We start from the raw sequence: 26,032 nt of genomic DNA on the forward strand, positions 1-26,032 counted from the left end.
GTATTCAAAGTGTGTGGGTGTGTGTGTGTGTGTGTGAGAGAGAGAGAGAGAGAGAGAGAGAGAGAGAGAGTGTGTGTGTGTTTGTGTTGGGGGTGTGTGTGAGAGAGAGAGTGTGTGTGTGAGCGAGAGCGAGAAAGAGAGAGAGACAGAGAGAGAGAGAGAGAGAGAGAGAGAGAGAGAGAGTGTGTGTGAGAAAATGTGTGTGTGTTGGGTGTGTGCGTGTTGGGTGTGGCACGACCGCTTTCACTCTCGGGGGGCGGATCTTTGTCTCGGGGGCGGAGCTTCGCCTGGAGCCCTGCCTGTATCTTTTGGTGTGTGCTCGGAATTCAGGAAAAGAGCTGAATACAAACTGGTCTAAAGGCGGAAGTTTCGAGTCCGAGTTGTTGTTTTTGGAGACGTCTACAGAAAGGTAAGATAAATCACTAATGTGTGGAGGAATGTTTTGTATCTGTGTCCGTGTAAAATGGTATTATTTACCTATATGTCGGCGTTGGAGTTTAAACAGAACCATCTTTAATAGTCCGTGTTTATATTCTAGTTTTATACGCAGTGTGAATTGTTGTGTCCTCATAAACGCTAACTGTGTAGCTTTTACACACCTGAGGCTGAAATTCGCTCCACTTCCGTCTGTCGGGTCTCGTTTTAAGGCCTTTTATTACCAACTCTTTTTTTTCTTCCAGCGGTTTAACACACACACACACACACACACACTCTCTCTCTCTCTCTCTCTCTCTCTCTCTCTCTCTCTCTCTCTCTCTGTGTGTGTCTGTCTGTCTGTGTGTGTGTCTCTCTCACACACACTCTCTCTCTTTCTCTCTGTATCTGTGTCTCTCTCTCTCTCTCTCTCTCTCTCTCTCTCTCTCTCTCTCTTTCTCTCTGTATCTGTGTCTCTCTCTCTCTCTCTCTCTCTCTGTCTGTGGTCTGTGTCTCTCTCTCTCTATCTATCTATCTATCTATCTATCTATCTATCTCACATACACTCTCTCTCTCTTTCACACACAGTCACACACACACACACACACTCTCTCTGTGTGTCTCTCTCTCTCTCTGTGTCTCTCTCTCTCTCTCTCACTCACACACACACTTACACAAACACACACTTATTAACCTGATAGTATTTTTGGTTTGTTTTATAAGTCATGCTTCTATGCTTTCGGGCCCTCTGTTGTTTGAAGGAACTGTTATTGTGTTTTTGATGAGTAACTAACGCACAACAATAACACATTGTCTAGTCTAAATGTCAGCCTTTATGTGGGAAGGTAGGATCCTGTTTTGTGTTCTAACTTGACACCTGTGGCATGTTTGTGATCTAGAGGTCCAGGGAAGTGCGACTTTATTTATTTCACACTGAATCGAGTCAGTGAATTGAGTCATGTCAACTCATTTCTCTCACTGGATAGAATACGACCTGGGTCTCTCCCCGCCCCCTCCCCTTAGACGTAAGGTTAAGGCTCTGAAACCACACCTTGGGAACCACCTTTACTAGGGAAGGGCGCGCATTGCATTGTGGGGGTTACTACGCATGTGAAAGGTTGGCATTTAACCTACAAGGATTTAAAGTAAACTAAACGTCACTTCCGACAATTTATTCCCAGCTTTGAACCTTGCTTTTTTTTGTGACAGGACAAAGTTAGTTTGTTTATCTTGACTAAAAGCTATTTTTTTCCCTTTAATTTAACCATAAAAAAAATCATGTTTTTATTCATTAGGCTTTAAAGTTAGGATTATATTATGGTGTAAGCATTCACTAATTATATCATTGGCAGGGTAATGTGTGTGTGCACGTTGTGAAATGTGTGTGCACGTTGTGAAATGTGTGTGTGTTGTGAAAGCACCAGGGTGGAGCATTTTTTTTTGTTTGATTCATACAATAATTAATAGTGCCAGACCAAACACCTGTCATCGTTCACCAGTAACACCCATTAACTTCTCACGAGGTAATGTCGATGTTGTATTCACATCCAGTACGCTTTCCATTTGGCTTAATGGCTGGTTAAGTGTTTTTATTAATACCCCTCAGAGGCAGTCATTCTCTTTTACATCCACCCTGCTTGTTTTTTCCTGAGAGGGTATAATTTGCCAGAAAAATTCCGGCTCTCAGTTAAATTATTCTTGCACACTAAAACACCATAAATGGGGTAAAAGAGGTGTGTGTGGGTGGGCAGGCACTGGGGGTCTTGGCTTTTGTGTTGCGGTGTTTAGCAGTGCAGTCAGGACACACATGCTGTCGAGCTGTACATTTTAAGCTGAGATTTACTGTATCAGGGCCCACAGATACGGAATTGCCTCTTAAAACCCCGAGCCAAGTTAAATCCCCGATCCTGCCCTACATTCGGAAAGAAAGAGTAATACTGTTGGTACAACCAGAGAAGAGGAGAGAAAACAGGGATTACAGATTTGTATTATTTGTTTAGATCACTATCTGGCTTTGTATTTACTGTGACCTCAGATATTTTTGCATATTGTTTGTAGGAATTGAACTGAATGCCTTTTGACTGATGTTAATAGTAAGAATCTATTAAATTAATCAACTTAAATACAATGCACATCCTGTAATTAAAAATATTTATTTGGAATTTTGATTTATTCGTGTGTATTTATGGATATTCCATTCTTTATTTAAGTTCGTTTTTTGGGGGTTTTTTTTTAGAAGGAAGATCAGCTGCCGTCATATTTTTTTTATTTATTTTTTAATTTTATAAAAAAGATGAATAATAATAACTTTCTTTTTATATAGCACCTTTAAAGTAGCTTCTCAAGGTGCTTTACATAAAAAGCAAATAAGAATACAACACACACAAAGTAAAACAAGTAGTACATACATCTAAATACACACACACATAAAGTAGTCAAGAAAAGGCTACCCTAAAAAAATGAACGAATAATTTAATTATGGAAAAATTTGGTCTCCATCAAGTATTATTCTGATTTGAATTCAATGATGTCTTTACACTTTGAAGAAAACGATAAAGTGAGACGTCTCACAAAGCAAGCGCTGTCCAAACAATCGCGCCTTCCGTACGTTGTGTCTCGTTTAGAGCCGGTGATGGAAAAGCGGTTATGCGGGTGTCATCCCGGAAGCAGACATGGGTGGGGAAACAAATAATGCTATTCTGTGAACGTTCGCAAGCCGGAGATTTGTCACGTCAGCAGTTAAGCATTCGAAAGAAAGCTATCTATCTTTTACCCCAGCATTCCTGAGTCACATCTAGATGGATTTGCTTCTCTTTGGAAACCTTAACTCTCAAATTAAAATCAGAGACATCTTAATGGAGTGACACTAGCAGATCGAGCGAGAGGGCTGACAGGTTTTTACCCTTGCAGTGTTGATGAACATGTCCATGTACCCAGAGCACAGTGCTAAGCTAAGCACTCATGTCTACTGCACATCAATACACACATCCGACAGGCCGTGCCATGCTTCCTCCCTAATGAGAACAAAGTCAATGAAATCCTCAGGGACCGGACAGAAAGAGCACAGATGGGACTCCAACTTGATCGCATCCTGGAGGGTGTTTCTCTGGATTGTTTTTCTTTTTTGGGAATTTGAGTGAAAAACCTTAAACACCCCAAGTAGAAGCCTACGTCATTACGTCATGTGTATCCTTTATTCCTAATCTGCTTTATAGTCCCTTTTTTTAAACACATTTTCTTATTGTCTCAGCAGCTCGGGCTTTCCGCTGTACCCCTCAAGCCAATGAAATATTCACCAGCTGTCACTTTGCCTCACCTGTGATGCATACCTAGCCCGAATATGCCAGAATCGCTGGCTAATAAAAGACTGAGAACCTTTTACTGTGCCATTTGAAATGACATTTTGGCTTCGAGCAGTATGTAGAGAGATGTAGTAGTAAATAAAGAACAGCATCCTGCTCAAATTCTCATTTCTTATACCATGTCATTCTCTCAGAAAACCTTTTTATTTTTGCTTGATATCCATAGAAATCTGCAAGATCTAGAGCCAAATTAGGCGTCCTGTTGTTTTCCTCTTCCAGTACCCTGTAGGGGGTGAAGGATATAATCTGCACAGTTGATCAGGGCCCAGGCCTGGTCTCGGTAAACTGAACTTGGCCTCGTTCTCACATCTCTCTCTTTTCATGCTTCTGTGAAGTGAATCTATCATCCAGAACAGGCTCTGATTCACTCTGCTGTTGGTCAAGGCACTTTTCTTGCCCTTTCACCCTGCTTCTTTCTTTCTTTCCTCTCTCTCTCTCTCTCTCTCTCTCTCTCTCTCTCTCTCTCTCTCTCTCTCTCTCTCTCTCTCTCTCTCTCTCCCCCCCAGGAATGCAGGGAAAACATGTTTTTTATGTAACCTGACTGGTGCAAACCGCTACATGCCTACACAGATCCGCTGCCTTGTTTTTGTGTATGTGTCTCTCTTTTTTTTATGGTTCTGATTGTTTGAGGTTTTTTTTCGCCTTCAAATAATTCAAATAATTGTCCCATATAGGAAAGAATGACGCGGCTTGTCGAAGCACGCAGAAAGCGTGTATCAGTGTAGGACGTTAATGATGGATACTTCTGGGATTCCTAAGGAGAATCGCTTGCCACCAGACTGCGTTGCCTTTCTGACTGCTTTCTAAAGCTTCATGATTTATGTCAGTTCCCCCTGGGGGAAAATGTCAAGCCAATATAATGAGCTTGTTTCATATGATGCCAATTGTATTGGCGTTATTTCAGAACTCGGAAGAAAAGCATCGTGTATTTATCAAAACTTATGAGACCTTTTTTTTATTTGTGTCACGAAAGTTGCGTTAAAGGATGGAGAAGAGGGTTTTACCCGCTGCTAGAGCTTCATCATCATCATCACCTGTATGCGGGATTAATGGAAGTAAGCAACAGTATAGCAAATATCACACGTTCCCATTGGGACATCCTTTCAATATGTCCCCGAGAAGGTTTTTATTAGAGGTATTTAAATGAGAGCAGAGCGCCACTGTTTTTTCTAGGCTGCTGTAATATCGGTGGAATGGAATGAGCTAGCTGAGGGAGATGCATTGCAAAAACCTAAATGTTTTGCCTGAGGTTAAGTTCACCAGTCTAGCGCCGGCCACCTGCTCACTCGCATATCGCTTCGTTTTCAGCGGAAACTATCCTGTGTCTGGGGAGCTCTTCCTGTCCACAGGCTCTTAACAGTATGGACTCAGCTGGTTGCTCTGTCTGTTTCCAGAGCCATTAACTCCTGTGTGTGTGTGTGTGTGTGTGTGTGTGTGTGTGTGTGTGTGTGTGTGTGTGTGTGTGTGTGTGCGCTAATGCAGTTAAGCTCCCAGTATATAACAGAAGAAAGATTTTCTGTGTCCAAACACACACAAGCAATCAAATTGAGTCCACATTTTGTAGAATAATTTGTTCAAATAGCACCAAGCCATTTGTGGGATTTTTTTCTTTCTTTATCTAGACAAAGGCAAGAACTACAGCTCATTTTGCACCTGAAATTGTTTTGAAAATGCTAACTATTGGCTCAAACCTCACACCAGGCTATCAAACATACACACCCAAGCCACACCTAAATCTGATGGCTCTCGTCAACCCTTGGGCAAAGGAGGAGCATCACAGAAACAACAAGTGTTTATTAAAATTGTAGCTCTGTCAACCATCTTCGGGTGTGGCTGAGAGCGTGCGAGACTGAGAGAGAGAGAGATTTTTAAAACTGATAACGAGAGAGACAGTCAGCGGCAATGACGGACAAGTAGAGCGAGGGAGAGTGAAAAGGGGAGAGCATGTGAGAGAATGCTCAGTGTGAGGAATGTCACACCAGGATGAGAGGGCTGAAGTGCTGGGCTTGGCCAGGGCCTGGTATGACTGCACCATGTTATGTTGTGGCCTGATCTCAATCTTTGTGTATGGCTAATCCACAACAATGCACTGGGGACTGGAGGTCTCAATGTAAAAAAAAACAACACAACACACGACTCTGTGAAAGAGTCAAAATGATTCATTAACTCCCGCACATACCGAAGTCCAAAGTCCGCAATGACGGTCATGTGTCTTATCTGCTTGAGTCATATCTCGACACGGTACTGTAAAGCCGAGCATATTTAGCACAGTCTGCTGCCAGGCCTGCCTCAGAAAATAAAAGATTTGGCGTGCGTAGCTATAATCGGAAAACTTGTACAGTCAAGTTACGCTTATCGCAATCCAAAACTCTGTGGTTTTGTTTGCTTTAAACCGAAACTGTTTACTGTTGTGAACTGATTATTGTAGAAGATATGATGGCTGTGAGCTACTAGTCTGAAAGAGTGGGAGGGTCACACAGGGAAATCGGTATCCTTAAGACAAAACAGGCCTTATTTCTCCAGCTGGATAGGAACTGATTTATTCCAAAATCGCATCACATTGAACAAGAAAAATGGAGCTCATGAAGATATAGAAAGTTACGTGTGTATATAGAGAGTTACTAATTATAATAATTATATAATTGGCACAAGTCAGACTGTCTTATTTAGTTAAGCAAAGGAAAAAAGAACTGCAAAGCGAGAGAGCAAGAGAGAGTAAGATTGCTCACTTTCACCGTTTAGACTTAATGCGGTTGTTTTTCCAGTTCTCTGCGATTTGTTGCCTTTTATTTAAACAATATGGCCATAAGTATGTGGACACCCAAGCAATCAACATCTGGGTGTGTTTGTTGATAATCCCATTCCAGTTATGGTCAGATTTTGCCAGTCTCTAGTCTTCTTTGAAGGCTTTCCGCTAGATGTAATGGGGATTTGTGTTCATACAGCTAAAAGAGAATGTGAGATCACACAGTGATGTTGTAAGAGTGAGAAGGTCTAGGGTTCAGTTTTCCAGTAGATCCTAAAGGAGTTCTGTGGAGTTGAGTAACAGCTCTCGAGTTTTTCCACTCCAGCTTGGGCAAGGTGGCTTCCAGGAGCTCTGGGTCATTGTCACGATTTGAGCCTCTTAGTTAAAGTGAAGGGAAAACTACTATAATTGTATTTCATACAACACAACATATTTCCAACTTGTGGCAACAGTTTGGAGGGAAAACGCATATAGATGTAATGGTCATGTGTCCACATACTATTGACCATATGTATTTGTTTTGTGGGATAAAAATGGTAAATTACAGCTGATTTTAAATCAGCATTAATCAACCATTCGTAACCACTTGTGAATTTTAAGTTTGGTTTTGCCGACCAAAACATTTACATTAAGTCGATTTAACTAAATCAGGAATCTAAATGTTGGTGTTAATTCTAGGCAGCCAATTCAGACTGACTCCGTTATTCGTTGCAGAAGGTTAGTTTATCTAGAATGCCAACTAAAAGACTTAAATCTTACTTAAACGGGCTTAAAATGTAGACACACGGGTAAAAAGATATTCTTGTTTTTGGGCTTCGTTCTTTTAGCAACGCATGCTGTTGTTAGCTTGTGCAAGTCCTATTAAAAATACAGTATAGAGGCATGTTTTAATGGCTGTGCTTAAGTACAGTATCACATTAATAACATCCTGTGATAATAGTGTCATAAAGCAAATAAAAGAAAGCACAGCATCCAATACAACAATGTGTTACTTGGCTAATTTGTCTATTTAGTCAGACTATGGAGTTCTTGGGAAAGTAGTCACACCTCTCCACCTCTTTACAGGAAGGTTGAGACAGCATGTGTTGCTTCATGTACGAGGGACACCAGTAATACCTGTTACGTGTTTGTGCATGTTCTCATCTTCCCCCCAGCGACAGTAAACACAGAGTCTTTTCAGTTTCTCTCAGTTGCAGGGCTATTCGAGTGCAGTTACGTGGCTGCATGCTTAAGTATTGTAAAGATAAACACACAGAGATTCCTCATACGTGTTATTTGTTTATATTTTTTTCATAATAAACATTTCTGTGTAAAAGTATGACTCGAAGCATAATCACATATCGGGTAACAGAGCTTGAAAATTGCTTTATATGCGATTATTACATTTGGTAATATTTATATTTTAGCAGAATTGTCAGAAAAATAAAATACTTAATAATCAATTGTGTGTGTGTGATTTTATATATATGTATTTAAATCGTTATACGCCGTGTTGAAGCCGTGCATCTTGAGTGGGATTTTGATGTTTACGTCATGTTTCGCAGAAAGCCACGACTTCCATCTTTACAGTCCAACCGTGTTATTATCTCTCTCTCTCTCTCTCTCTCTCTCTCTCTCTCGTGTGCGGTAGATTCAAGCATACAAGTCTCCACTTACTCGCACACCACTTATGTCTTTTGCATTGAGGAGTTGCCAAGTGTCAAATTCCTGCCGCTTAGAGGATTGTTTGTTTCTGTGTGGGAGTCCAGCACTGGATTGCTTTTCAGAAGGCTTGTGTGAGGAGTCTGCTTAACATTTATTGTCATTTTATGATCCATACCATGCTGCTGTGAGCAGGATTTTGGAATCAAAGACCGATACCTTCAAAAATATTGTAGTTCTTGTCAGGAGAGCATGATCACTGAGTGTTATGACATGATATATGATATGATATGATATATGACCTGTTATAAAGACATGCTCCATTTAGATCACAAGAGATTAACATCACAATCTCTGAGCTTTGTGTTCTTTGGCTGGTGTGATGAGTAATTTTAGATCATATAGCTCATATATGAAATGAAACTGGCAATAAAACCGTAATAAACATGTTTTTTAATGCATGTAAAGTTGAACTCTTTTTAATTCCTCAACAATAATAGCTGACTGCCGCACAGTCATTTAGCAGGCAGCAGCATTTCCTTTGTATTTCATTCATGTGTAGTTTGCAGACGATGGATACAAAAGCTTGAAATGTCTGTTTTCATATCTCATGTTGGACATACACCCGTCTGATGCTGTCCTATGTTTGTTTGAACTCCACCAGAATGAGGTTTGTAACGATATCTGGTGTGGTTTATGTTTGAACAGACAACAATTAGAGTTCATCAATACAAAAGCAGAAATATCGAACACACCCATTAGTCAGTACAGAGCGGCTGTAACCGGGAGGCATGCGCCGTGCAAGTGGCTTTAATTCCATTGCCATTGACAATAGTTAATTAAATGGAGAAAAAAGTGTGTGTAATATATATATATATATATATATATATATATATATATATATATATATATATATATAATTTTTATATTTTTTTTACATTGATGAAATATGCTTGCCTACTGTAACATGAGGAGTGAACCTGTGTTTGTGATTAATGTTAAGCACTGGTGTGATTGCGTGTTTTCATATAGCTCAGATTTTGTGTATTTGTGTACATACTGGCTCATGCAACTGAAATATAGGTAAAGGTGTGTATATATAGATATACACAGAAACACACACAAATATGTGTGCGTGTGTAAGTGCTCAGAGCTAGGAGTGTGTGTGTATGTATGCGTGTATTTATTTATTTATTTTTTATTTATTTATTTGTGTGTGTCTGTGTATATCTATATATACATTTTACACACGCACAAGCTTTGTCATCATACAGTCAGTGTGCACATATGAGTAGTTAGTGAACGAGAAAGAGGAGGATTGTGAAAGCACAGAGGAGAAAGCAGAACACTCAGATGCCCAGATGTGTAGATGTTACAGCAAGAAATGAGATTTTATCTGATAGACAAATCCACTTTGCCTATACCTTGATCTCATGAATCGCCACATTTTGAGTGTTTTGTTTGTATTTAGTTCGTATGCGTGAGGCTGGGGGGGAAAAAAGAATACGTAAAGAATATCAGTGTTGAACGGACTAGAGACGAATTAGAGACCGAAAGGTGAAAATTAGAAGGTTTAATTGAGTAAGATTCTCAGGGCAGTATTGGGTGTGTGAAGGATGAATCATGTCAAACCGGTTCTGTGAGTTGTCGTTGTGCTTTTTACGGCTTGTTTCGATCTCACACAGACTTTGTGGGTGGAGACGGAGGTCAGAGTCCTCTCACACAATGTGCCTCTCCCTGCTCTCGACACACACGCCCACACTTGCCATGCTCTTGTCTGTACACACAATGTTCTCATGAACTATTCTCAAGCTTAACTTGTCAAAAAAGAGTATTGTCTCTCTTATTGTTTCATTTCCGTAGGCAAGTTGACGGAAGGTTTTTATTTTAAAAAATAAAAGTCAACATAGTGACTTTTGTCTGGAATGTTTTTGACTAAAGTTGATGTTGTTGTTGCAGGTTTTAAAATTTGGCTTGGTTTGAGCCAAGGAAGCAATGATGGCAATGCAAAGTAAGTCCTGTTAATAAACATTTTAGTAAAATGCTATTCATTTAGAAATAATTATATTTATAGTTCTAACAATCTACTGTACAATATTAGCTACTGGAAATACTAGTAGTACCTAGGTTCTTCAACCAATTACAAAATTGTAGAAATAATGCAGAATTTATTTTGGCCCAAGATTTGCATCTAGATCCTATTCTGTGAGAAAGGAAAAAAAAAATCTGGGCTTTTACCTGGGCTTTTCATTATATGTAAACAAAATACTGTAGGTAGTTCAGTTATCCTAGGAGCTGGCATGGCATGGCAAACTTCTGAACAATGGCAGCTTAATTGAAGTAAAGCCTGATTATGTCTGGAGTATTTAAAGAGAACAGATTTCATTCACATGTGTAGGATTGTAAAGTTTGTAAAGTAATTATATAGATAGTTGAATTTGGCTGTGTGTGTGTGTGTAGTGGGTGAACATGATGGTATGATGAGGGTTACAGAGTGGCAGAAGACCTATTATACAGCAGATTCAGGCATCCAGTCAGGGGCCACAACAGTACGTACGGATGACGACGGGACGCAGTACAGCAAGAAATACACCTACACCTCTACAGTTACTGAGAATCCTGCAGGTGAGAGACTCCCATGCATTACATACACAAATAGCTTCGTTTTATACCCGACTGACCGACTTTGTCGCAGGCGTTGACGTCTTTTTCTCACTCTAACTGTAGTTTGCAGTTTGTTAACCGAACCTAATTAACACTGATTGTAAAACCCTGTCCACCACTCAGCTGGGTGCTGGATCTTTCTCAGCACAGCCGTCCTGTAGTGTGTGTTACATCTTGAGGGGACCGTTACTGTAAATTATATTATACACACAGCTTTTTCAGCACACTTAGCACTCGACTGTATAGTATACAGTTATGGGATTATAATGTGGTAATGACTCATAATCACACTATCCGGTGTCACGTGGAAGGACACGGATTCCCTTTTTCAGTCTGGTTCATTTCAAGTTTCATTTCTTCTTCTTCCTCTGAGAGGTTTTCCTTACCACAGTCACCCCTTGCTTGCTCATTTGGGGTCTTAGCCTCTAGGCTACCACATCCCACACTACCAAGACAAGGACCCACCATACAAATATTATCTAATCAACTTTGTTTTTGTGTATTTGAATTGTGCGTAGAAATGGTAATTGGTCTCGCATAACCAGACTTTCAGACTGACAGCATGAGGTCTGAACTCCATGGCAGATTTTACCGACCAAGGACCTGCCATTTGACTGATGCATAAGGCCACCAATTACAGTTAATTTTGTTCAGTCATGTCTAAAGGTGTGAAAGTCCATGACTACAAAAACAGACCAGTGTGCAACCGTAGATCTTTCATGTAAGAAATTGGTAAAAATAAACAAGTCTCTGCTGTGAGCTTTTTATCATTTAGGAAAATCCAGCAGTTAGCTGATCACCGTAAGATCTTATTGTTATAGTTAACAGGTACCACTACTTCCACTGAACACTTTGGCTTCCTTCTGACATGAGGGAAGTAGAGCTTCACAACGGCTTGGTTTCCAGGAGGACTGGACAGAGAGTTTTTTTTTTTTTATTTAAATTGTCTAGAAAGAACAGTAGGAGTTCCATAATGTTGGAGCAGCCTCGTTGTTTCGTCTGTTTTATCTGTGGGTGCACTGCCAGCTTAGTCATACCCATCCTGTCTAAATTTGGATTTGACCATAATATGATTTTAAAAATTAGTTTCCATGACATTTGCGTTTATGCAAACATGGTTAGTCCAGATTGTTCCTGTTTTCAGGCTTTTGTTCCCAGTTTCAATCATCAGTAGCTTAGTACAAAGAAACACATCACATTTCCCCTTCTAATTTCTTTACCATGTATACACACGAATACCAACTCTCTCATTCAGACCTGGAGTCACAGTACACCATGACCCGAGCCCAGCGCGTGAGACAAGCCATGTTCCCTGAGACTATGGTGGAGGGGATGACCGTTTTGTCCACCCAGATGGATTCATCTCAGCAGACCAACGTGCAGAAGCTGGCCGAGCCTTCGCAAATGCTCAAGGCAGCCATTGTCCACCTGATTAACTACCAGGACGACGCCGATCTGGCAACCCGCGCCATTCCTGAACTCACCAAACTCCTCAACGATGATGACCAGGTACCAAAGAACGCTTTCTTCAGTTACCAGCAGTTACTCTGCGGTACATTTGATATTAAGGTCATAGTGAATAGATGTTAATGCTGAGATAAAAAAAAAATAAAAATAATCTAAGCCTATAAATCTATTTTTGCTCCAAGTAAAATCAAAGAAATGGCCCGAACAATTTTTAAAAAAAATAAATAAACATTGAAACGCTGCATGTTTTAGTTCATGTTTCACGCTGCATGCTGTGAAAACTGTTAACCTCTGACTTGGTGCATTTGTCCAGGTGGTGGTGAGCAAGGCGGCACAGATTGTGAACCAGCTGACGCAAAAGGAGGCGTCCCTGCGTGCTCTTATGGCGTCGCCCCAGATGGTAGCGGCTGTGGTGAGAGTCATGCAGAACACGAGCGATATGGAAACGGCCCAAGCCACCACCAGCATCCTGCACAACCTGTCACATAAGCGCGAGGGCTTACTTGCCATCTTCAAATCGGGAGGCATTCCTGCACTGGTGCGCATGCTAAGGTGAGAAAGCAGAACAAATTAGGAGCATTATTCTCAAGATCTTCTCCATACCGTTGTTAAATATTCCAAATAGTTTATTTATTATTTATTTATGTATCCAATATGTTCATGTTTTAAGGGTGCATAGCCAGGTGGTCCATAATTTTGTTGTGTTGGAAATCACAATTGACTATTTTATACATGTAAATAACGTCAAAACAAGACTGATGGTTGTTTTAATAAACCATTTCTCTAGGTGTACAGTTCAGAAATAAATAAATAAATAAAAAAGCTTTCTGCTGATCCAGTAAATAGCCAAAATATTATTGTGCATATTTAAATAACATGACTGATAGTTATAATTGATATCTTTATGGACAATGTCAATTATCACAATTAATCTGATTAGCAATAACCAGGTAATGTGTGTGTTGCAGCTCTCCCTTAGAGTTGGTGCTGTTCTACGCCATCACCACACTCCACAACCTGCTTCTGCACCAAGAGGGGGCCAAGATGGCCGTACGTCTGGCTGATGGCCTGCAGAGGATGGTGCCACTGCTGAAGAAAACCAACCCCAAGTTCCTGGCCATTACTACAGATTGCCTTCAACTTCTCTCCTATGGCAACCAGGAGAGCAAGGTGTGTGTTGTTTCCTTGGATTTTGTTTAAAGGTGCCCTGCCACACGTATTTCATTACGTTTGTGGTAATGTCTGAAGTTTACAATGGACTCTGTAACTTTTTTGTGGAAAAAATGCATTGGTTACCTTGTTTCAAGCCATTCTAGTGTGGTATAGAAAGCCTGCAGGAAGACTCAGCTCGATTTGCGCAAGTTCTCATGAATATTCAAATGAGCTATGCTGCTTGGCTCCGATTGGCTAACCGCTAGGATATGAGAGCATGACTATTCATTCACCCAGCACAATAAGTAGCCTAGTCTAGAGGAAATTTGTTTACAATCACCTTGAATTGTGGCAGAATGGCTTCTTCACAAGCCTGCTGACGTTCAGCCATCCTTGATGTATAGGAAACTCACTGAGCTACACGAATTCTGGGGGCGCAGTCTCAAGTGGGAGAGCTCATGAATAGTAATGAGCTCAATCATTATGATGTCAGACTGAGCAGCTTTTCCAACTGACCTGATTTCTCCCCTTATTTCTTTTAAGTGGCTAGAACTGACCGGGGAGGTAGCAGTTCGTTTTCAAATTCACGACACAACACAAACACATATGGACCTAACACGTATCAAAAAATCCAAGTAAAAAAGGGCACCTTTAAATTCATTCTTTTTTTTTCCATGAGGCTCTGTGATTGTAATAATAAAGTTTCTATATACATTATAAGCAAATTATCATTTAAACCGCTGACATGAACAACATTGATTATCTTGTTGGCATCAATGGCAGCTGTCACGTGTTGGATATTGGATATGTAGTGGATATACTATGCAGGAAGTTATTAAAAAACATTATGATGGGAAAATGAAGGGTTTACACAGTTTACAAATGCCAACATTTGATGGCTAGACCACTGGGTCAGGCCATCTCTAAAAAAGGTCTTGTTTGGGTATTCCCTGGTATTGAGTGGTTAGTACCCATTGAGCCTTGGGTACTCGGGATTACTGATTCACCAGTAATTTGAGATTTTATGAATATTGATCCCGTGGACAGTTTTGGTGGAAACTGGAGAGTCCTGTGTGTACATATAAATCACAATTCATAAACACACAATGCAAAGTATTTATGTGTATATATAAGTAGAAAATGTATTTGTTGTGGTCTGTGTTGCAGTTGATAATCCTGGCTAACGGAGGCCCAGAGGGCCTGGTGCGGATCATTACTTTATTCACATATGAGAAGTTGCTGTGGACCACCAGCCGCGTACTGAAAGTGCTGTCAGTGTGTCCTAGCAACAAGCCGGCCATCGTAGAGGCTGGTAAGTGAAAGCCGAGGGACCTGCTGCTCTTTTAGCAAGACGATCCATCTGTGGGGAGTCGCGTGTCCCAGGGAGAGAACTGGATCTTTCTCTTTCAGCCAGTCTTTGTTACTTTTCCAGTGTATGGCACTTCCGCAAAGTAGAATTGAACTTTTTGTCTGTTTTTGGTGCTGACATAGCATGTATCTGCTGCTTTATACTGGCATTAACTTGTCACAGTAACTAAACAGTTTGATGTTGGAAGAAATACAAAGTATGAATTGAGTTTTTGAATGATCTGGTTATGATGTTGATGGTATGGTATTAAATACCATGTGGCTGATTTTTTTCCTCTCTACTTCACCCTTTAATTCTAATCTCCTCTTGTCCTGTTGCGCCATTTCACACACACACATGCACACACACAGGTGGAATGAATGCTCTGGGGAAACAAGTGACTGGCTCTAGTCAGCGAGTGACACAAAACTGTCTGTGGACTCTGAGAAACCTATCTGATGCTGCCACTAAACAGGTCTGTATAAATCAATCTCTTCACTTCCTGCACTCTACACACAGTGTTGCTTATTTGGTGGAAGAGGGGCTGGGCCACCAGGTGCTGACACAGAATGGGGTCGGGGTGGCGGGTCAAGATGGCTGACAACAATCTGGTGGGCAAGACATCTTTAGAAATGTAAAAAAAAAAAAAAAAATTGCTTTATTTTAAGTCACCGTGTTACATTACATAAGTTTGCCCTCGACTGGGAAACGGCATATAATTCATGTTAGTAAAACTCTGCCATTCTAAAATTCACACACTGGATGCTAGAGTGCATAGCAAACCGTGTCAAAGTACATAGTTTTTGACGCAGGTACAGGTTAGTTAGTGATATTTTGAAATTCTCTCATGATGTTGTCAAATAAATGGCCTTATGACATGCAGAATCTACACTTTGTGTTGTCTTTAATCCGTCTCCGCCTGCCTGTGCACGCAGGATGGCCTGGAAGGGTTGCTGCAGATTTTGATCGGACTCCTCGCCAACGAAGACAAGAACATTCTGGCTTGCGTCTCAGGCACCCTGTCGAATCTGACGTGCAACAATGCACGTAACAAGACGTTCGTGAGCCAGAACAATGGTGTGGAGGCTCTGATCCATGCGCTTCTGCGTGCTGGAGATAAGGAGGATGTGGCGGAGCCTGTTACCTGTGCCCTGCGCCACCTCACCAGCCGCCACCAAGACGCCGAGCTGGCCCAGAATGCCGTGCGCATACACTACGGCATCCCTCCCATCGTCAAACTGCTCAACAAGCCCCACTACTGGCCTGTTGTTAAGGTGAAAAAGTACTACATGAAGAATTTAAAATATGAAATTTCTAGTGAATTAAGATATAAGCATGGATTAACAAGACAATGTTCAGGTCACAGTGATGATAAATGTAACATTGAATCAGAACCTCCTTCGTCTTCTGTTTTTAGGCTGTGGTCGGCCTTATCCGTAACCTGGCGCTGTGCCCAGCCAATCAGCCATATCTCCGAGACTCTGATGTGATTGCCAAACTGGTCACTCTGCTAAAAACTGCTCACCAGGATGCTCAGAAGCATGGTTCAGCCAGCCAGCAAACTTACCAGGTTGGCTATGACTCTCACACACAAGTAATGAGTAACGTTACTGGACTCTTGTGTCCCCTAATGATTTATTTATTTATTCACCAACACGTTGGTTCGAGTTTCCAGATCTTATTTCTCATCTCATTTCCTGTTTTCTTTTAGGATGGTGTGAGAATGGAAGAGATTGTGGAAGGTTGCACAGGAGCGCTGCATATCTTGGCCAGAGATCCTCTTAATAGAGCCGCGATCGCCGATTTGAATACCATCCCACTGTTTGTGCAGGTTAACATCACAGATATTTCCTCCATTCTGCCTATACACCATTAATACCTGGGTAGTGAGCAGAATACTTTAAGGGCTGCGACCTGACTCGCTCTTGCTGTCTCTCTCTCTCTTGCTCTCTGTTTCTCTCTCTCTCTCTCTCTCTCTCTCTCTCTCTCTCTCTCTCTCTCTCTCTTCCCCATCTCCAGTTGCTCTACTCCCAAGGAGATAACATTAAGCGGGTGGCTGCAGGAGTGCTCTGTGAGCTGGCTCTGGATAAAAACGCAGCCCTCGTAATTGATAGCGAGGGCGCCGCTTCCCCGCTCATGGAACTGCTGCACTCCAACAACGAGGGCATTGGTATGTAAGATAAATAAAAAGCTTCAGTATGCAGGGAAATTTCTTTCTTCCTGAAATAATCACAGTTCTTTCTCTGTGCTAGAATCAAAAGACTATCCCAAACTGGGTCCTGTTTGATTGTGATATTACAATTTTTCGAGATTCTCAACAGAGTTCCTGTATTCTTGAGTCTGATTGGTCAGAAAGTGACCTTTATATATAGACATTTATATCATTTTAGTAGGCAACTGTTTCTAGTTTAACGGCTAATACACACCGACCTGTACGGTGCATGAGGCACAGAATCAAAGCCTAACAATACATGTAGCTAATTAAAATGTTGATATTTAATTAATTAAATTAAGTATTACAGTGGTAGTTTTTGGAGATATTTTACACGCATGGACGTTGTCTTCAGTATCAGGGGTTTTTTCCCCCCAATGAGATGCCTTTTTTTTTTTTTTTTATTAACTAAATTTAATTAATTTTTTTTTTTTTGTATAAAGTATACATAGACGTATCAGGAATTTAATGTATTTTTTTAACAACTAAAAAAAGAGGAATAAACCCTTTTTGAAGGACTGGCCTGGTAGTAACAGCTGCCTCACACTTCATGTTCTGTTCTCTCTGAAATGCGATCGATTTTCATAGTATTTATAATATGCAGCTTTTAATTAAGAGGCTTAAGGTCATGGTGAAGATCGCAGTATTGGTTTACTGTGGGAGTTAATGGCGCTAACGAAATGATTTCATTTCCACTCTCTTATTAGCTACGTATTCGGCTGCCGTGCTCTTCCGCATCTCCGAGGACAAAAACGCTGAGTACAGGAAACGCATGTCAGTGGAGCTCACTCACACTCTGTTCAAACACGATCCAGCAGCCTGGGAAGTGGTGAGTGTGTCTCCTGATGCGTTAGTAAGAGCTCACACTGGAGCCTTTTACCTTACTGAAAGATTGACTTTTTTTGTGTGTCTTTTCAGGCTCAAAATTCAATGATGGACCCTGGCTTTATACCTGATGGTATGGAGCTTTTTAATAAGCTTCTAATAACATTTAAACGCAACTAGCTCTAAATTTGATTGTGCATCAGCGTACACTACTGCACTAATACTAATACACAGTGAAGGAGACTTCATTGTGGAAATGCGCTAAACTGTGTGTTTTACAGATATTGAGCCTCGCTTTGGCGGCACTGGGTATGGATATGATCTTGACATGGCTGAAGATTACCCTCAAGCCTATGACACAATGGGCAGAGGCTACACTGATGCTTGCTAACAGGTTGATACACAAGTTCCAACAGATCTCATTCTGTCTGACACATTCTTCCTGCACAGACTTGCTCAGCACTGCTTACTAATCATGTTTCTCTCGTAAACTGGGCCGAGGCTGAAAACAGGAAGCGCTCGGCATTACGTTATAACACTACGTTATAAGAGGGGGATCCAAACTGTAGGAATCATGGCATAATAGTCTCCTATTTCAGGGACCATAAGCAATTGGACATGTAAAAAAAAATGTCTTATTAATACTTTGCTGCAAATCCTTTGTTAGGGACGTATTCAAGAATTTCGATGCTTGGTGGTTTCTAGCTTTTTAAGAGAAATGACATTCTCACGGTTTGCACTTTTTCACTCTTGATATGTTTTTGTAAATTAATTTGCAGGGAAAAAAATCCTCTTGCATTATTGCTGTTTTTGTTAACGCAGTCTGAGCTTACAGTTAGGTGGAAGGAAAGGACATCAGAGTTTGGATCCTCTTTCATTATAATAAGATTGTTTTTATATGTTGGGGTGTGAGAGGGTGAGCACGAGAGCATTGGAATTATGTGACGAAGCCCTATCTTTAAAGGTGGGGTCTCCGTTGTTTGAGAAATGCTTCAGAAAACTGCGTTGGGCCGCCAAACAAAACAAAAACAAAACTAACCTGTAGCCAATGAGCAGAAAGGGGTGTGTCTTCTCAATATGGGCAGAGAGAGTGCTCAGTGTGCATGTGTGACATTAGCAGAAAGCGGGTTAACATTGACATGGAGGATAAAAACAAAGAAAGAAAGCGAATAAAGGCTTACGATAAGGCAAGAAGCAGGACCCGTGTTAATATAGGATCAGATTTCCAGCGCTGGAGAGAACTGAACGTCTTCCGTGTGAAACGGAGATAAACCTTTCACGGTACAACACACAGTACTACAATAATACAAATGTGTTTATCATTGAGTTCATTTACTGATAAAAATATCCCCTCGGCCAGCTGCCCCAACAGGTTCCACCATAATACTTGCCTGGGTTATACTTGTCTGGTGTATGTTTAGGTAGAGCTCTCAATACAGGGGTGGGACCCATTTGGGTTAGGGGCGTGTTTGTTTTGGTGATTTAAAATGTCAACACTGGCTTGCAAACAACGGAGACCCCACCTTTAAGGGCAGATGTCAATATTCATACAAACTGGGCCTGGATTATTAAACTGAATGTGAAAATTAATTTTTGTAAGAGCATTTGCACAAAAAATAGAGTACTCCTGAATATCCAGTTCGGAAAACGCTCCTATTCTATAAGTGCTGAGTTTGTGTTAGTGTTAGATTAAGTATTGAGTGCTTTCATATGAATGACCTTTTTAAAGGAACGGAACGAAGACAAATCATCAAAACTTCTATTAAGATAAAAGAAATGGTGTTGAGGAGGAACTGGAGGATTTAGCGCATGTGCTTTTTCACTCCTTTAGTCATTTTGTTGTTTTTTTTTTTTTTTTTTTTTTTTTTTTACAGAATACTAATGTTTCAAGAAGAGCACTAACAGAGGAGCCGCTTCAGAAGTGAAGAGGACAACCGGCTCTGCGCGCACACTACTGTATGATATGCAACGATCACTGCTGTGAGGGGTAGAATCGCATATTACTCAACACTGCCTTCTCTCACATTGAACACATACGTTGTCTTACTTTATTTTTATTTTTTCCCTTCTTTTTGTAGAAAATGTATTTTAGGGCTTACTGGGGGTTTGTAGACTCATTACACAAGAGGAATGGTAATCTAATCTACCAAAGAGATTTTATCGAGTTACTTTGTTGATTATAATCGTTTTTTTAAGCACACATTTGACATCAGAAAAAGCCACAGCACTGAAACCGAACGGTGCAAATCAATTGACCCTGATTCAGATTAAGCTGTATCCACTGAGGCTTTTATGGGTTTTAAGGGAAAGATAAGCACAGAAATGTAACCTTTCTTCCCACAGTACAGCTTTAACACACCATAGGGCTAGCGTTCTAGCACATCTTAGTGTTATTAACTCGAGCATTTGTGCCATAATGATGGACATGTGACTTGTAAACTTGCTTTTTATCGGTTACTAAAATCATTATAGTGCAAACTTAATGAATAAAACTAGCTTTCAGCTTTTATTCTGCCTTTTTCTTGCACAGCAGCCACAAAAGATTGTATTTTAAATAATGTTATTTTCTCAGAGTATTGTGTAATTGTTTTGTTTTCCCCCACATTGTCCAGTTGTAGCCTAGTTTAGATGATGGCCTACTGCCTACTGATGTTCATTTCTCCTGTACCACACAACACTAGTAACTAAATAGTAGTCTACAAGGCAAGCTGTGGCCAGGTTCATGCGTCAATTTGATCCCCACCAACAGATTTGACAATTGTTGCGCAATGATGATTAACTCTGAGTGGGAATGTTAAACATATGACAATTGTCTTTATAGTGTTTTTACATCACACTTTATAACAAATTAAATTCTACAAAATAAAATCAGTTACTAACAATTGTGGCACTGTTGTTTTTCCTGTTATGAGTAGAATTAAGTGAACTAAAAACAATTAAAGTTTTAAGATCCTGTACATTTATTTACATTAAAACAGAAATGTACATTGTAAAAATAAAAGGATTTCACACAAATAAAAAGGTCTCATGATGCTGACTCAAAGCAAAGACTGCTTGAAAAAAAATGCTAAAAAAAAAAATTTATAAATATTGTGAAAAGTGAAGGTCTTGAGGAAACATGGTGGTCTATGCAGGAAGACTGTAACGGTGTTGACGGAGATCACGGCAGGCCTGCAGCCAGGATGCTGCCCAGTAATGCGCGATCCTTTAGAGCGTTCTCCACATCCTTCTCCTCGATCTTCAGTGTGATCTGTCCCCAAAAAAAAGAAGCCAAGTCCAAGTTTGAACATTTGAGAAGGATTTAAAAATTTAATAAGTTTAAAATTGAAGTCATACAGGCTTCTTCCATGGTTTAAAAAAAAAAAAAAAAACCCTTTCGATCTTCAGATCCAGAACAAAGTGTATAATTAATTAACCATGCTTAACAAGACAGGCCAAAAAGCTGGTTTACTCAAGCAATACGTATTTTTCTGGATAACTCACGCCATGTTTCTTCTTCGACTTTGTACTGCATCAACTGCACACGGTTTAAAAATGACTAACAGCCTCTTGACTCGAGCAGACAGACAACACTGAAGTTCTCACACACACACACACACTATGGGAATTTGAGCAAAATCTCTCCAGCCTTTCTCTATACACAAGACCGCAATCATACCAAGTCCTCTTTGCATGTTTTTTTTTCTTCCCCTTCCTGTGTGAAATCGTAACGCAGGTGAAAAGGTGTGTACCTTGGTGAGTCGTGCTTCTTTGGCCTTCTTGAGAGAGAAGATGCCTCTGCTTTCTAGTAAACTACACAGTGACAGACACTCGCCTTGGCCCACGCTGCTGACCTGCCTCTGCTTGCACAGCTTACTGTAGGTCTCGCACAGCTGTAAGCACAACAGCGCAGGATTTCAAACATTCGAGTAAATTGACAAGATGAAAACTTAGTTGTTGGGTTTTTTTGTTTAAAACTCACCTTGCCCAGCTGAATCTCTCGACTCTTCCCGTTACGTGTAAGCAGTAGCAGGCAGCAGGCCAGCAATTTCTGCTGCAGAGGGAAACTCTCTCCTTCTTCTCCACCACTGGAGGTCATGCGGTCTCCGTAGACCTCAGACAGAACCCGTGCCACCTGAGGGACACTCACACGTGCTTCTGCAATCAAACAAACTTCTTTTAGACATCTTAAAATGAACACCCACAGAGCAGTCATATCTTGTGTGCAAGGAAATGATACTCCATACCAGGAGGTGGCAGTAGTCAATAAAATATAAATGTAAATATTATAATATTCTATATAATTACTGTACTAGATCACATTACCTCCCACTCAGTACTGAACTACTTAACATGGTAGTGAACTGACTGGTTCCAACAACTAACCTAGTTTATTCACATGCTGTTCTGAATCAATGCTCTCTTCAGGTAGCTACAGCTGAGGCCCAGTTAATGCTTCCTTCAATGCCTCAAATCTTTAATGTCTTGAAAACAAATACAAAGCTAAAAGCTTACAGACACCAACTAATGAGCAATCCTTCCCCTGGTTCAATAGTAAATTAATTCAGCTTGTTTTAGTCAACCGTACCTTTAGTATTCTTATTTGTCGAGTCAGAAGACATTTTGGATCTGTTGTTGGACTCGACCATCTCTACAGCTCTCCTGTGGGGTGAACAAAGACAGGACAAAGTTGAGAATTATGCCAAAACAAGAGCGAGTGTCAAAACAGCACAAAAACAAGGCCATCATACCTGCAGATGTCTAGTGCTTTCCGGGCGTCTCCTGAGACTGCAGAGATCTTTCTGGCACAAAACTGAACAGCAGCAGCATCAAGAACTCCTTCTCCTGACACCTGAAAGAGTATGAGCTTTAAGATTAAACAGTGAACAGAGTTTAAGAGCATTTGTTCAACAAACATCTACAAAAAGAAAAAAAAAAAAGTATATATAAATGTGTGAAGAATAGGTGTGCAGTGTTTTACCTGCGTGAGCCGGTCCTGGACGATGGCTGCCAGCTCTTGGCGGCTGTAGGGTGGGAAGTGAAGAAGCTGTGGTCTGCAGTGAGGCTTTGCCTGCAGTCTGGGCAAAATGCGATCCGTCAGGTCGAGGGCGTTTGCGATACCTGAGCATTAAACAAGTTCATTTAGCAAACTCCCAATGTTTTGCTTAAATTTTGTACGGCAACAAACAAATGATGCAGAAATGTACAACTCACCAATGAGGCACAGACGAGACTTAGAAAGATAAGGCCATTCAAATATGGTATAGAGAACATCTTGGGCCTTACTGTCCAGCTGATCCATTTCATCCAGTACCAAAAGTCTGCCATAAACACAAAAAACAAAATAAATCATGAAATTTAAAAAAAAAAAAAAGAGAGAGAGACAGAGAGAGCAAAAAGGTGGCAAGAAAGAGCAAAAGAGAAAATGAGAGCAGACAGAGAGAGCAAAAAGGGGAGGGAAAGAGAGAGCAAAAGAGATAAAAATCTGAGTGACAGTGGAGAGAGAGAGAGAGAGAGAGAGAGAGAGAGATCATAAAAGAGAGTGACGGAGTAAAAAAAAAACCTTCAGTCTTTACTGCACACTTACACAGTGGGGCCTGAACTGGTCAGCAGTTTCTCAAGCTTGCCGTCACTGTGGCCTCTGGTCGTTCCCAGTTTTTCAGCCAGGAGAGGGAAGATCGAATGGGAGCTCCGAAGCGTCATGCAGTTGATCACCACAATCTGCACCCCTTTTAACAAAGCCTGGAACACAAGCAGTGGAAGATGTTATTGTACCGCACCAGTGCCGTTTAGTTCGTCAATGACTGACCGACTATTGTAGCATAAGACACTAAAATATTGTTGGCTTTCACAATCCAACCCACAGATATAGATTACACACAGCATGAACTACTTTATGTTGGTTTACATAGAATAACAGTATATGCAAGAAAATTTGTTATTAAACCCCTGGCTTTGCACCTCTTGCAAACATCGGTTGCAAACTTATGCAAATAATCAAAGAAAAAACTGTTTGGTTGTTAAAAATAGCATAATGTAATACATGTGTTTCCCAATTCAGACCCCTGATTACATAAATCTCTATAACATCTGCTTTCAACAGTGTTTCTAATGTAACACAATATGTACACATAATGTAGAGTCCAGACAAATAGACAGCAGGGTATCAGTGACCGTTTCAGCTACCTAGCTGTGGCATTCAGTCTGTGCTTTGCATGCTACTGTTAGCAAGGGGTTTTGTACACCAGAATTGTGCTGGGCTTGACAAATGTCCAACCTTTCTACATACCAAGTAAAGGCTTTATTTCATTAATGTTTATAAGGTTTCACCCCCACCCCATTCGTTGAGCCTCGTTGTCTGCTGAGCTGTAGCGAATGAAAATCTGATAGCCTAAACGATATCTGCTTGTCCCAAGTGTCTGGCTACTAATTTGTCTGCCCACTTGGTGCCTCAATTATACCACAATCTCGTCACACTTTTAGGCAGACGTGCAAACATCTACTTATTGCATAGCCTTCCTGCCAACTATCCTTAAAGTTCACCTTGCGTTCTTGAAGCACACAGTTCAAGCAGGCTGTCTTCCCTGTTCCAGGAGCCCCAGAGATGTACAGGCTGGCCGGCTTGCCGAGCACCACATGTTTCTCTAGGAAGGATACGATAACGCCTCGCTCGGCCTCTCGAGAGAGCAGGCGCTCGGGCACGGCTGTGTGAAGAGCCTGTTTCACAAACTGGTACTGCGATTCTGAAAGACATCAGCACATGCAGATTCGTCACCACACCAAAGATGACAGCAAATCTAACATTTCAATGAAGTGACTTTAACCTATATTTAATAAGAAAGTCGTATGGTGAAAGAAACTTACTTTTTGTAACAGGAGTGGAAACCTTCTCTGGTGCATCAGACTCAGCTTTGGTGGGCTCCTTCAAGCATTTGGAAGAAGAGCAAGTCGAGGAAGTAACAGGGACCGTGGATGTAGGCCGAGGAGGAGATCCGAAGGCAGGAGTGTTCTCGTTAAATGACAGCTTGCGAGGGGAGCCTAGCGAGGGTCGGTTCTGTTTGGGAGGAGAACCCTGAAGAGATGGCGGCAAGTTGCATCTGTTCTCATCGCCTTGGGGAGGAAAAATAAACAGGTTCATTAATATTTTACACACTACTCCATAAAACGCCTGAAGAATGGACAAAAAGTGCACAAAAATACCTGTTCGCTTTCTGGGGCTCAAAGGAAGCCTTTGAGATGGAGAGATGCTTTGGAGCAAATGGTGTCGGGGCGACAGAGGAACAGCCCTGATATCTGGAACATTTTTTGTTCTGGGAGAAAGAGGGATGGCTTTGGCACCCACAGCTGCTTTCACAGGGGAAAGCGGGCCGTTTCTGACACAGAAGGTTGTCTTTCTGGGAGAATCAGGCACAGTCCTGGTGTCCAGATCAGGCTGAGATGAACCTTTGGGTTGGGAAGAAACCCTGGAGGACTTGCGCTTAGGGAACTGGAGAGTTGGTTGTCTCTGAGAGCGAGTAGTAGGCATTTTTACCAGACCTGGCTTTAACTCTGGATGAAGAGGTGAAAGACATTTTAGCATAATAACTTAACAGTTTGTAGGTTAACATATGAAAGCATGATCTGGCCTAATCACTGCGCCTAAACCTCAAGAACAGCAACACAAAACGACATCGAAATATAAAACAACAATCTACTACAATATCATTTATGACTCGCAAAGTATTTTTAGAGATTTATCCAAATAACTGACCAAATAACTGACAATAACTGTTCTTGTATTTGGCGCCAACACACATGTACAACTTCCGGGTTTAATCTCCTGTCCCTTACACACTAAAAACATTACATTATAGAGCTTTATTAACATCATTTAACTCGAGTAATCCTAGAATCTTACCTAGTGTCGGGATAAAGCGTTTCTCTTAGCTTTTAATCACAAAAACGTCCGGAAAAACTGTTCGTCTCACCGCTGACACACAGAACTGGCGCGCTTCTTGTCTTTGAAAAACACTTTAGACATCAGCTTGCGCGTTTTTTCCCCCCTGCTCGCTGAACTCTGATTGGCTATCCCAAACTTCAAAGGATCTATACGTCCAATAGAAACACTGGCCCCGCCTCTTGTAGGGATGGACCACGTTGAGATGGCGGGTAGTTCCTTTGTTGACACACTGCCGAGGGAAATTAAAAAAAAAAATTTCCCGGGAAATTTTAAAGACCTTGTG

The 26,032-nt window shown here is 41.0% G+C and overlaps 2 protein-coding genes across 2 annotated transcripts; one reads left to right on the forward strand and one right to left on the reverse strand.

Moving 5' to 3' along the window:
• Nucleotides 1-261: 261 nt before the first annotated feature.
• On the forward strand, nucleotides 262-20,713 carry jupa (junction plakoglobin a). The gene is made up of 16 exons (XM_060878225.1): nucleotides 262-409; nucleotides 10,123-10,174; nucleotides 10,624-10,788; nucleotides 12,083-12,336; nucleotides 12,608-12,846; nucleotides 13,263-13,464; nucleotides 14,614-14,758; nucleotides 15,166-15,269; nucleotides 15,730-16,068; nucleotides 16,212-16,364; nucleotides 16,506-16,625; nucleotides 16,814-16,964; nucleotides 17,714-17,835; nucleotides 17,925-17,964; nucleotides 18,113-18,225; nucleotides 19,706-20,713. Exons 2-15 carry the CDS (start codon nucleotides 10,159-10,161, stop codon nucleotides 18,220-18,222), a joined length of 2,160 nt encoding a protein of 719 aa, XP_060734208.1. The 5' UTR covers nucleotides 262-409; nucleotides 10,123-10,158; the 3' UTR covers nucleotides 18,223-18,225; nucleotides 19,706-20,713.
• A 54-nt stretch (nucleotides 20,714-20,767) lies between these two features.
• On the reverse strand, nucleotides 20,768-25,827 carry cdc6 (cell division cycle 6 homolog (S. cerevisiae)). The gene is made up of 12 exons (XM_060878240.1): nucleotides 25,708-25,827; nucleotides 25,011-25,358; nucleotides 24,675-24,920; nucleotides 24,354-24,553; nucleotides 23,398-23,552; nucleotides 23,025-23,131; nucleotides 22,792-22,931; nucleotides 22,562-22,662; nucleotides 22,399-22,472; nucleotides 21,793-21,968; nucleotides 21,563-21,703; nucleotides 20,768-21,081 (listed from the first exon to the last, which is right to left on the reverse strand). Exons 2-12 carry the CDS (start codon nucleotides 25,333-25,335, stop codon nucleotides 20,992-20,994), a joined length of 1,755 nt encoding a protein of 584 aa, XP_060734223.1. The 5' UTR covers nucleotides 25,336-25,358; nucleotides 25,708-25,827; the 3' UTR covers nucleotides 20,768-20,991.
• Between the last annotated feature and the right edge of the window lie 205 nt (nucleotides 25,828-26,032).

Source organism: Tachysurus vachellii, chromosome 1 (genome assembly GCF_030014155.1).
Source record: "Tachysurus vachellii isolate PV-2020 chromosome 1, HZAU_Pvac_v1, whole genome shotgun sequence".
NCBI classification, from domain to species: domain Eukaryota; kingdom Metazoa; phylum Chordata; class Actinopteri; order Siluriformes; family Bagridae; genus Tachysurus; species Tachysurus vachellii.